Source organism: Chelonoidis abingdonii, chromosome 7, assembly GCF_003597395.2.
Source record: "Chelonoidis abingdonii isolate Lonesome George chromosome 7, CheloAbing_2.0, whole genome shotgun sequence".
NCBI lineage: Eukaryota > Metazoa > Chordata > Testudines > Testudinidae > Chelonoidis > Chelonoidis abingdonii.
Genome location: NC_133775.1, coordinates 58,472,081 through 58,484,537, shown reverse-complemented (window position 1 = coordinate 58,484,537; position 12,457 = coordinate 58,472,081). Strand labels below are relative to the sequence as shown.

Here is a 12,457-nt window from a genome sequence, read left to right as displayed (position 1 = left end):
CCGCGGCTCCGGTGGACCTGCCACAGTTGTGCCTGTGGAGGGTCCCCTGGTCTGTGACTCCAGTGGAGCTACCGCAGTTGTGCCTGCGGAAGGTCCACCGGAACCGCGGGAGCGGCGGACCCTCCGCAGGCATGACTGCGGCAGGTCAACCAGAGCCGCCTGCCACCCCCCAATAATCCTGACGCCCTAGGCGATTGCCTAGGCCGCCTAAATGGAAGCGCCGGCCCTGGTGGTAACAGTCCCCATTCAGCTGCAGAAGGAGATGGAACCTGGGAAAGGGACAAATTGGACAGGAGACAAGGGAGAGAGGGGTACCGGAAGAAAGGTTAAGAGAGTGACCCGGGGGACCGGGGCTTGTTTGGAGAGACTTGCTGGCTAGCTCAGTGACTGAGTGGAGAAATGAGAAGGAGGGTGAAAAGGAGGAAAGAGACACCCAAGAAAAGGGTCAGGGGAGAGAGAGAGAGAGAGACAGAACGGGGCATGAAGACAGACCCACTCATATGCTGCTGCGCCGCCTCTGCTGGGACAGGCTCCCAGTTTGAGTTCTGCCTGGCCATCTCCTGCTAATACCTATGCTGGGGGGTGGGTTTCAAAGTGGGCTTCTTCTAAGGCTCTCTCCAAGATCCTGGAGGAGCTGCTTCTCTTCCACTCTATGGAAGCTGAAGGAAGTGGTGCCCTAAAGGGTATAGCTGATATGACAGGTTGGCAAGAAATGCCTCTAGGGCCTTTACATGACTTCACTACTGGGCCAAGGAGAAGCTGGTCTGTGCAGGAGGAAGCTCTTAATTCAAATCAAACTGTTGGGAGTAATATCAGAGAGAACCTGGCTGGTCAAGTAACTTAAACATTCTCTCTCAATAGTTTGCTACTATGTTGCAGCCCTCCTGTAATACTGGGGAGATTAAGCACAGTCTCATAGGCCTACATCCTCCCACAGCCCCTTCTCTAAGGCTTATCAAAAACCTGACAAATGCATCACTTAATAAACAAACCCAAAGGAATGGGCTGCCCTTGTCTGTACTTGGCGCTGCTTTAAAAATCCTGCTATGTGTGATCACAGTGTGTCTTGTTGCAACAACAGGATACTGCACAATTCTGACCAAGGGGAAAAAGGCATTTGAGAGCATTGCTTAGAGGGTGGGTGACATTCTGTGTCTCCTCAGCTGCTGCAAGGAGTTGGTTGATGTTATAGTTCGGAAGAAACAAGCTGAATTGGATTCAGACCACAATTATGAGCTGCGGGAGCTGGAGAAAATCAAGGTAACAGCTGCAAGTACATGTCTGTCCACGCTATGGTCCAGATCAGCCTGGGTTTGTTTGTGAAAGGGTAAGAGGAAGAACTGGCACAAAGCTAACACACACAAGGGAGTCAGGAAGGAGTTTGAACAGACAGAACATTTTTGTTTCATCTTAGATCCAAGTGTAGAAAGCCACAAGCCACCACCAAATATTTCTTCTTTGCAGCAATATATTCAGCCTTTATGGTTCACCAATGATCAGTAGTGAATTAAAACATAATCAAATTGATTGGATGATACGGACCCTAGTTAGAGACCCCAATGCTCCAGATTTCAAAGTAGCAGCCGTGTTAGTCTGTATCCTCTCTGGTCACTCAGTAACAGACTTAAAGGTGGCAATTTTGCAACAGAAAAGCTTTCAAAACAGACTCTGACAAGAAACTGCTGAACTTGAATTAATATGCAAACTAGATACCATTAGTTTAGGCTTGAATAGAGACTGGGAATGGCTGAGTTATTACACAGATTGAATCTATTTCCCCATGTGAAGTATCCTCACACCTTCTTGTCAACTGTCTAAAATGGGCCATCTTGATTATCACTACAAATGTTTTTTTCTCCTTCTGATAATAGCTCATCTTAATTAATTAGCCTCTTAGAGTTGGTTTGGCAATTTCCATCTTTTCATGTTCTGTATGTATATATATCTCCTTACTATATGTTCCATTCTATGTATTTGAAGAAGTGGGCTGTAGCCTACAAAAGCTTATGCTCAAATAAATTTGTTAGTCTCTAAGGTGCCACAAGTACTCCTGTTCTCAATGCTCCAGAGAATCCCTGAACACTTCCTCCAGTCAGACTCTACCTCCATTCATGGATTCCTCCCAGCAGTTTCCTACTGACCCCAGAGAGCACTTCAAAAGCTGCACAGTTTTGAGAAGTCTGGGCCATATTTAGACTTAATTCCTTCCTTACACTGTTCCAGCTTACATGCCTTGGGACTTTTCTGTAGGATCTAATCTATATAAGAATTGCAGTAGATTCAAATCTAGTTTAAAGCTTGTCAGGCACTTGGGCTAGGTAGTCATATCCAGGGTTTTGCTGAGCCTGAGGAGAAAGACTCATGGATATACTGGGAACAGTACCCCATTCAGCACTGGGCAAGACTTCCTTATCAAGTCCTCATGTCTCCTGACTCTACATATATATGTAAAGCTATTATGCAGATAACGTGTTAACTGCAGGATTTTATCTTAGAGGAGCCAGGGAAGGTGCCCTCTAGTACTGCATATCTCCATTCCTCCCCCCTTGAATTCCCAATACCTTCAAAGGCCACCTTGTGTTGGGCTGATCCAATCCTCCATTAAGGAATACTGGGCATGTGTCCTTCTGAAGCTTCGTGTTGTTCTAAGCATCAAACAGATGGGGTTGTCCCAGAGTGGTGTGAGGAAATGCTTCCTGCAGGGGTTGAGAATGCGCCTGCCCAGCACTTCTGGTCTGTGCTGGCTTATGGGGTAAAAAAAAAAAAAAAAAAAAATTGGGGTCTGAACTCTGATCCCTGCCCTGACCTTTCAGGGCAATGTGCTGTCACTGCACTATTGGGCCAAACTAATTGGCAGCTTGTTAAATGTATGGAATAGGTGATTAGCCCATGAAAGGCTCCATGTTTGAAGGCTTAGGAGGACTGTATGTTCCTTTTCCTTTGTAGGATGAGGATAGATGGGGCCATATAAATACCATAGAAGGATGGAGTTATTTAATCACAGGAGTGAAAGAAATATCAATTCTTCTCTCCCTCTTAATTTGTCTTTTCTGTTATTTCATCCCAGACTGAGTGCCTTGATTGGATTAATACCTGCAATCTCCTGCTTTCTGAATTCAAAGGCTCTCCAGTCTCCTTACTGAGTTTAGAAGAACAGAGGAACCTGTTTGGGCCTCAGGTACATAAAGACTTAGCGTTTGCCAGCCAAAGGAGAACCTGTTTGGCTGGGGAGCTGCTTGAAAGGCTTTCCAAACTGAAGAAGCTATGGTTCAGTTTCCAGGAGGATTCAGCATGTAGAGCCCTTTGCATTCAAGACTCCACATTGGAGATTTGTTGGGATTCATGATGGAGTTTGTTACACCTAAAATGCTTCCTATGGTGGCAGACTTTCAGCTGGTGTCAATTGTCATAGCTTCAGTAGAGCTGTGACAGTTGACACCAGCTGAAAATTGGCTCTGTGATGTTGCCTGGTAAATTCTGCTTCTCCCAAAAGATTGCAAATTGATGGAATCCAGGGGTTTGGATTGCACAGGGTTCATAATGGTATGAGAGCTTCTAGCTTCATTCCATATGTGGCTGGACAGATGGATGTTGCTTGTGAGAATTTGATTTGATTCAAATCTTTTAGATGGTAGGTCTGACATTGGTCTAATTTCAGATATGATGGGCTATATTCAAATATTATGGAAGTGGATTCAGTTCCATTGATTTGAGCAGAGTTTCATCTGCTTACATCACATCTGATTTGACCTCATGTGGATAGATATTGTTTGAGCTTTCCCACATTCAGCATGTGCACTGGCTGCTCTGCAGTCACTCTGCTACCCCGTTCCTTGGCCGATTCTGAACAGATTTTGCCAAACCATGTAGTGGTTTGTAATGTTCATAAGGGTCCAGTAAGGATTTAGAGGAGACACCAACATCATGTAACTTGTGATTTAAATAGATTTGAAGCTAGCCCTCCTGAGGTGGCTGGGTAGTAAACCAGCTAAGCTTCCATTTATTTATTGTTTAAAAATTTAAGCAGGACAAGATCGGTGATTGGCTGCCTTGTTTTGGTGTTTCCCTATGTTATGTGGAGGGACAGAATCCCAGATGAGAGTGCTACTGACCAGTCTCTTGCATTGCTTTCCAGGAGACCCAGCCACAGATGCACTCAATTGTTGTGGATTCTTTACCTGAAGAATTTTCTGAGACTTCTTCTGAACTTGGGAAAGACAAAACTGAAGATGTTGATCAGAAATCTGAGAAAAGAGAAGAAGTGTTAGAGGAAAAGGTGAAAATCATATAAGCGGCGGGTATAATAGGCAAGGGGTGGCTCTGCCTGCCCCGGTGCTGCCATGGCTGTTGCACCCCCAGTCGTGGGGTTTGGCGGCAAAGTTTTTGCTTTATTATACCCCATGCAGGTTCCGGAGCGGTTGAGAAGACACTTACATACTGTTGCCTCAGCCGCCCCAGAACCTGCATGGGGCATATCAAAAGCATCTTCTAACAGATGCTTTTCCCCTGAGCAGGTTGGGTCGAGGGAGAGGAGGCACGGCACAGCTTTGGCCAGCCTAAGGTGTCTCCGGGCAGGGGTGGGGGGAAGGCTTAGGGCTTTGGCCAGCCCAGGGCTCCTCCAGCTGAGGGGGGCGCTCAGGGCTTTGGCCAGCCCGGAGCTCTGGGCTGTGGCTGGCCCAGGGCTCCTCCGAGCAGGTGGAGGGTAGGCTCAGTGCTTCAGACAGCCCAGGGTTCCTGCAGCTGTGGGGAGCTTGTGGCTCCAGCTGCAGTGGAGGGGGAGGGGGTCTGGGGCTCCAGCCATGGGGAGGGCACAGGAGGAAGGGGCGAAACCGGGGGCTAGCTTCCCCAAAGGGGGGCTCCACCTGCCACCTATGGAGAAAATCTCCATTTTTCAAGTGAATGCAGTAGCCATGGTTGGCATAGGATGTACTGCTTTCCTGTGGAGCCTTTCTTTGCTTCTTGCTATTTGCATATGACGTGAAATGTAGGCCTCAAAGCCATTGCCCTAACTCATCATACACCTTTCCTTCAGCAGGAGCCACCTGCGCCAGATGTCAGCAGTGATGTCCCGACTGTAAGCAATGAGGTAACTGAGGACACCATCAGGTACCTAGGACATGACTCCAACATCCATTTGAAATCCCTCAAGTCAACAGCGGTGTCGGTCTCTGGGGTAGGAATCTCCATCATACAAATTATTGTTTCCTTTTCACCCGGACTGGAGCTTGAGCTGTGGGACCAGATTTTTAAAGGTATTTTGGTGCCTAAAGGTGCAGATAAGTTCCTAGTGGCACTTTCAAAACAATCTGAGAAGCTGTGGCTGTGCTAATCAGATGGCAGGGGCTCCATTTCTCCCCTCTTTTCTCCCTCTTCACTTTTCTGATTTTCCACAAAAGCAATAGGATCTGGCTATCAATGACTAAAACATTCCCTGAAATTTTGGAATTGATTATATACAGTGTTCAAAAGTTATCACATTACAGATGGACAAATGCCATTGAGTGTAAGTCCTTCTCAAGCTCAGCCAATTAAAGGAACTATCTGTCCCTTCTCATCCTTTTGACCTCCTTTCATTCTGAGCTTGACCATCAGGGCTTTCCAGTCAGGACATCACCCTCACAAACTGCCACAACCTGACAGGTTACATGCCATCCAGGTATGTACTGAAGGTTTTGGCAATCCAAGTCAATTACCCACTGAGTCCACTCGGGCTCTGATTCAGCAAAGCACTAACTCTGAGCATGTGAGAAGAACCAGTTGAAGTTGATGGGACTGATCACATGGCTAAAGTGAAGCCTGTGCTTAAGTGCTTTGCTGAATTGGAGCCTTGATGCAGTGCCCTGCCCTTCTTTGTTGCTTGTCCATGCTGCAATTAAGCAGTGACAGGCTAGCACCCAACTGGACAAGGCACATGCTGCGGATGAAGCATAGCTCTGTTGATTTCTGTGCGCTCCTCATACTCCCATTCAGAAGGTGTTTCCTCTCCTCCCCCTAGAGAGAGATGACTGCCAGCAAGTCAACAACCCTGTATTCTCAAAAGGAGTTTGAGACCTTGGCTTCACTAGAACGTCTGCAAGAGCAGCTCCTGTGAGTAGTGGATCACCTGACTGAGAGGATGGATCAACCTCCTCTTTATAACAATTTTAATGTTCTGTAAGACTGTTATGTCCCCCATTAGGCTTTTCTTTTCCAAACTAAACCACCCCAATTTTTTCAAGCTCTCCTCATAAGTTATATTTTCTAGACCTTTAATCATTTTTGTTGCTCTCCTCTGGACTTTCTCCAGTTTATCCACATCTTTCCCAAAGTGTGGTGCTCAGAATTAGACCCAATACTCTAGCTGAGGCCTGATCCGTGGTAAGTAGAGTAGAAGAATTACTTCTTGTGTCTTGCTTACTACAATCCTGCTAACACATTCCAGAGTGATTGCTATTTTTTTTTTTTTGCAACAGTATTACATTGTTGACGCATAGTCAGTCTGTGATCCACTATAACCCCCAGATTCTTTTCTGCAGTTCTCCTTCCTAGAAAGTCATTTCCTATTTTGTATTTGTGCAATGGATTATTTGTTCTTAAGTGTAGTACTTTGCAATTGTCTTTATTGAATTTCATCTGACCTTTTGTTAGGAGAAATTGAGTTTTAAAATTCATTTAAAATGTAATTGATACTCATGGACCATACAACTGGAGCCGTGGAGTCACTATTTGGTTTAGATCTTTTTAATAGTGCCACACATTTACTTTAGTGAGTTGTTTTTTATAGAGCCAATCAGTTATACTGAAAATCTCAGTTTTCTTAGCCTGTCTGTTGAATATCTTGCCAACAGTCTCTTAGGCTCCAGGTTTCAGTGCCTTCCTGGCTTCTGTATTTCAGAGAAGCTGAGATCCGTGCTCAGAATGCAGAGGAGCGATCAGAAAGCCTGGATGAACATCTGGAAGAAGCTCTGGGAAGAATCCAGGATCTAGAGAAACAGCTGGAAAAAGCACTCAAAGCCCAGGAAGCAGCACCAAAACCAGGTGAGCTAATCAGAATTCTGAGATAGAAGAAAATCTACTAGGTCCCTTAGTCCATTTCAGGGCCAGTGCAGGACCATTCCCTCTTGGACATTTACTAGTGTGTTGTCTAGACTAATTTTAAATGTGCCAAGAGATGAGGTATCCACCACCTCCCTTGGGAGATTATTCTATAGCAGAAGCAGTAGAACCACTGCATTCTGAGCGATTTTGAAAGAAAGTTGGTAAGAATGCTTAATGCATCAGATTCTTTCTGTTTCTAGGGGCTTCTCTACACTAGAAAATTAGGTCGATTTAATTTAGGTTGACCTACAGCCACTGCAGTAATTCAGTCAGCTGTTGGTGTCCACATTACCCTCCTGCTGCCGGTCAAGAGCATCCTCCCCAGAAGCGCTTGCACCAACTGAAATGGGGCATTGTGGGGGCACTGACTGTGGAATGTGAGACACTGACAGCCATGTGGGGCTCACAGCTGGAGTCTCCATCCACCCCGATGTTCCAGTCCCAACTGTGAGCCCCACGCAGGCTCAGTTTCACAGCACAGAGACTACCAGCCATGAAATTGACATGCTGCTATTTTCTCCGCTCAGAGCAGCCCCACCAGTGGTTTCCCCAGGAATTGAAATGGGGAGGGGGTGTTCGAATTTACAGGGGGGGATGTCAGGTCCAATGAGAGATATAAAAGAGATATGAGTAAAGTAAATGTTTTGTTAGGATTATGCAAATTTAGCATAAGGAAAATGCAAGTTACACCAAAATACATAACATCTAGATTTCTAAAAAAAAAAAAAAAGTAAAAAAAATGTATTTAATTTAAATTGACTTTTAAAAAGTAAGCCATCATGGGATAAGAGGGCATTCCTCTCATGGATCAGTAACTGGTTAAAAGATGGGAAACAAAGAGTAGGAATAAATTATCAGTTTTCAGAATGGAGAGAGATAAATAGTGGTATCCTTGAGGGGTCAGTACTGGGAGAACTGGAAGAGAGTCAAGTAGCTAGTCGTAATCCTTGGAAAGGGGTATCGTTAGTACTAGGGACCAGTACTGTTGCAAGACTTCATTATGTCGAGTTAACTAGGAAAGAAATGTGAGTAAACATGAAGGTGGGCAAAATTCTTTGTAGATGAAATCACATAAACTATTCCAAGATAGTTAAGTCCCAGGAGACTGCGAAGAGCTACAAAAGGGATCTTCCCAAACCTGGGTGACTGGGCAACAAAATGGCAAATTTAAATTCAGTGTTGATAAATGCAAAAGTAATGACATCTGGGATAAGCAATCTCATGCGTATACATACAAAATGATGGCATCTGAATTAGGCTGTTAACACTCAGCTGAAAGATCTTGGAGTCCCTTGATGGATAGTTCTCTGTAAAACATCCACTCAATGTGCAGCAAGCAGTTCACAAAAGCAAACAATGTTGGGAATCATTAAGAAAGTAGATAGATATATAAGACAGAAAATATCACATTGCCTCTATATAAATCCATGGTAGCCCACACCTTGAAATAGTGTGTGTGCAGACTGGTCACGCCATCCTAAAAAATCTATATATTGGAATTGGAAAAAGGTACAGAGATGGGCTAACTAAAATGATTCAGGGGTATGAAACAGGAGGAGAGATTAAAAATGACTGGGAATTTTCAGCTTAGAAAGAGATGACTAATGGGGGATATGATAGAGGTCTACAAAATCTTGACTGGTGTGAAGAAAGTGAGTAAGGAAATTATAGAACTAGCAGTCAGTCACTGAACGATTAATAGGCAGCAGGATTTTAAAAAACAAAAGGAAGTACTTCTTACAATGTAAAGTCAGCCCAGGGAACTCTTTGCCAGGGGATGCTGTGAAGACCAAAAACTATAACAGGATTAATAAAAAGAACAAGATAAATTCTGGATTAACAGGTCCATCTGTGGCTATTAGCCAGGATGGGGAGGGATGCACATACCATGCTCCTGAAGTGTCCCTAACCTGTTTGCCAGAAACTGGGAAATGGGCAACAGGGGATGGTCACTTGATGATTACCTGTTCTGTTTCATCTCCTTCTGAAGCGCCTGGCCCTGACCACAGTTGTTAAAGACAGGGTACTGGGTCTATAATGGACCATTGGTCTGACCCAGTAATGACCATTTCTTATAAAAAATAATTATAATAATAAAAATGTTTAGTACAGAAACTCCAACATAATGACCTGCTCAAGATAAGCAACATGTGAGATAACAACCTTGGGGAAATAATGCATTTTAAAAATCTTGGCCTACTAGGAAACAGTATTATATAGTTTCCATTCCGCCAGTCACAAATCTAGCATTCTGGAGCAAAGTGACTAAATATAGTCCAACAAACAAATGTTTATTTAACTTTTTCCCTCCACCGCACCCCACTCACCGGTGTTGTCCTTGGTCAGTGAGAGTGAGACTCAGAGTTCAGAGGTGCTTTCACGTGAGTACACCTTCCAGGTGGGGGACAAGAAGGCACCTTGCTTTGTTTCTCCAGCTGCTCACTGTTCGCTCTGGGCCATGTCTGTTCGTTGTGCCACCGTTCACTCCACCACTCTGTTGCCCAGTGGCCCTGCGCAGTCACCTTCTGCTGCTACCTGCCCCCGTGACCTCTGCGAGTTGGTCTCGTTGAGGTTCCACCAGCTCTCAGTCATTTCAGCTGAGCTCTCATTGGGGAACCTTCTGCTTGTGCAGTCTGGGCTGTCTCTTCCACAGAAACATGCTGTACCCACAGGAACCCCACAACAGGACTAAGCACTTAGACCTGATTGTCAGTGATTTCAGCTGCAGTGGTCACTTAACAGAAACAAAAGACTATCTATGGAGCCTAATCAGCTCTGTCTTTAAACAGTGGAGAGGGACAGAATCTCCAACTCTCTCTCCTGATGTCTTCCAAATCATTCACAGCTAGCTACAGTTCTAACTGCCCTTTACTCATACAATAAGAACAAGATTTCATCCCCCGCCCCGTCCCACATTCAAGTGGTTTGTAACCCAACCCCAGCCAAAATCTATCACTTGGCACACACAGCTCTGTTTGCGGATCCTAGATGTATTAGATGTGAATGTAAAATCGGCAGCTCCTCCGCCAGTGATGTTGGCCACCTTGCACCGTGAGCGTTCCACTGGACGGCTGGAATTCGGCCAGAGACGGTATTGTGTTGGAGCCATTCGCCTCGCTGTGGTCCCGGCGCCCGCACGCCACCGCCAACTAGGGAAGCGACTGGGCTGCCGTGGGGTCCGGAGCGAGGAGCGACAGAGCTGGGAGTTCTGGTGCCGCAGATCGGACGAGGGCAGCATCACCGTCAGCTCCCCGAGACCCAGACGGGCGTGCTGGATGAGGTCCCTGAAGGCTGCTCGTCCACGCGCAATGCGGGACACCCTGAGGAAAAAACCCGAACCAGGGCAAAGGCCCTTTGAGGTGACCAGCCGTGGGACTCCAGCAACCACTTCCTCCCCGCGGGCAGCTCACACCCGCTTCGCCGACTGGCGGCTTCATACACCGCGCCCGGCTGCAACTGCGTCCCGCTCAACGGAGCCGTCCGCCACGGGGAACCATGGGAGGGGGACAAGCGCTGCAGGAAGTGCGGGTACACCCTGGAGACCCTGCCCCCACGTCCTGTGCAGCTGCAAGCCCCACGCCAGAGCCTGGCAGCTGCGCCACAACAGCCGTCCAGGACCAAGCCTAGTGAAGGCCATCGCCCCTACACCTCGGTAGAGATTGGCGGTCCAACCGCACCATACCCGCCCCCCGCACCCGACAGCCCGCTGCAGTTTTGCTCCCAGCCGACACCAGTATCATCGTCACGGACGAGGAGCGGAAAAAGATCATCGTCATCGTCGACGTGACATCCCGTTCGAGAACAGGACCCCGGCGTTCCGCGAAGCCCGAGCCCCGAAAAACTCGAGAAATACGCCCCTTTGACTGACACCCTGCGGGCGAAGGGCTACGAGGTCTACACCGACGCTCTGAATCGTCGGGGCGCTGGAGCCTGGGACCCCTGGAACGAACGTGTGCTAGGGCCTGTGGGGTGGGGCCGTCGCTATGCGCGACTCATGAGACGCCTGATGGTCTCGGACACTATCCGGTGGTCTAGAGACATTTACATGAACACATCACCGGCCAACCGCCAATACCAGGGAGAGCATGAGGCCGAGTGCTCCACGCACCGCAGCGAGAGGGAAAGACCTTACAACCCCCTACTAAACATATCCGCCTGAGTCCTGACTTACCAAATCTGGTACCCACCCACGTGAGGGTCACCCTGTCCCATTACCCGGCCCGCTTATTCATACCCCATGACTTGGTGTAGCCCATCTAGTGAGCGATGTACCTCACTGCCCCCTACTATATCTTGCCAACCACCGGACACCCCGATTGGGACATTAGCAGGCTGATGTATTATATGCTGAACCATTAACCAATGCCAGCGTCCCCCATGCTCTGTATGTTTCCCCATGACCAACGACTGGACACATCAAACTCTTTGTAGTCACCTTTCTTTATATTTCTAATAAAACTTTTCATAATCTACCCCAGCCCAGCCTCATCATCTAGCTGTCAGGGAGAGCTCATTTAGACTTTGCTTACAAATCATCATTGATATTATTAGGTTGGCAACTCATGAATGCACTGACATAAAAAAAAAACAGCTTTATAAGGAAGCCAGGAAGTTAGTCTATGTTCATACTTTTCAAATCAAGTATACTTTTTCAGATACACATATTTTATCATACACTGTATAAGCTTTTAAAGTGTGTATTAATGTTTCAGTTTAAATTCAGATTTCCAAACAGTCACTAAATTGGTATGTAACTAGCTCACAAAACTAGGGGGCGGTGTTCGGGAAATTCAGGGGGGGTGTACACCCCCCCTTCGGGGGGGTCTAGGGAAATCACTGAGCCCCACTCTAACAGCTCTGGGCAATGTGGGAGCTGGGAGCCAGGGCTTTCAGTGCCTGGCAGCAGGACTCAGAGTGCGGAGCCTGAGCAGCAGCCCGCTGGGAGCTGGTGCCTGGGAGGTGGGATGGCGGGGAGTACAGGAGGCCTCCCACTAAGGAGAGGGGAGCACAGGCAGCAGCCCACTGGGAGTGGGTAGCCAGGAGCCCAGGGAGCAGTTGGGTTCTAACTGGAGTCCCCCACCCATCCTGGAGTGACAGCCCGAGCTGTGAGCCAGGTGAATGGTTCACAGGAGGGAACCTACTAGCCTTTCTTGTCAATTTCACTGCTCTAGCACTGAGCTGCAAAATTGACAAGAATTTTAGCCAACAGCCCATGTAAGTAACACAGTGTCTACAGGGACATTGCATTGCCCTAACTACACTGACATAAGTCCTACGCCTCTCGTGGAGGTGGAGGTAGTATGTCGGTATAGTAAGGCCCTCACATTGGCAGGAGCAAGGCTGTAGTGTAGACGCTGACATAGTTAGGTTGACATAAGCT

The 12,457-nt window shown here is 47.0% G+C and overlaps 1 protein-coding gene across 1 annotated transcript in view; it reads left to right on the top strand.

The window, feature by feature from the left end:
- Positions 1–12,457, top strand: part of AXDND1 (axonemal dynein light chain domain containing 1) — a 71,225-nt gene that overhangs the window by 55,808 nt on the left and 2,960 nt on the right. Inside the window, 6 exon segments of the mRNA XM_075067899.1 lie at positions 1,164–1,260; positions 3,068–3,178; positions 4,136–4,276; positions 5,036–5,173; positions 5,996–6,087; positions 6,875–7,017. Coding sequence (XP_074924000.1) covers positions 1,164–1,260; positions 3,068–3,178; positions 4,136–4,276; positions 5,036–5,173; positions 5,996–6,087; positions 6,875–7,017 — 722 coding nt within the window.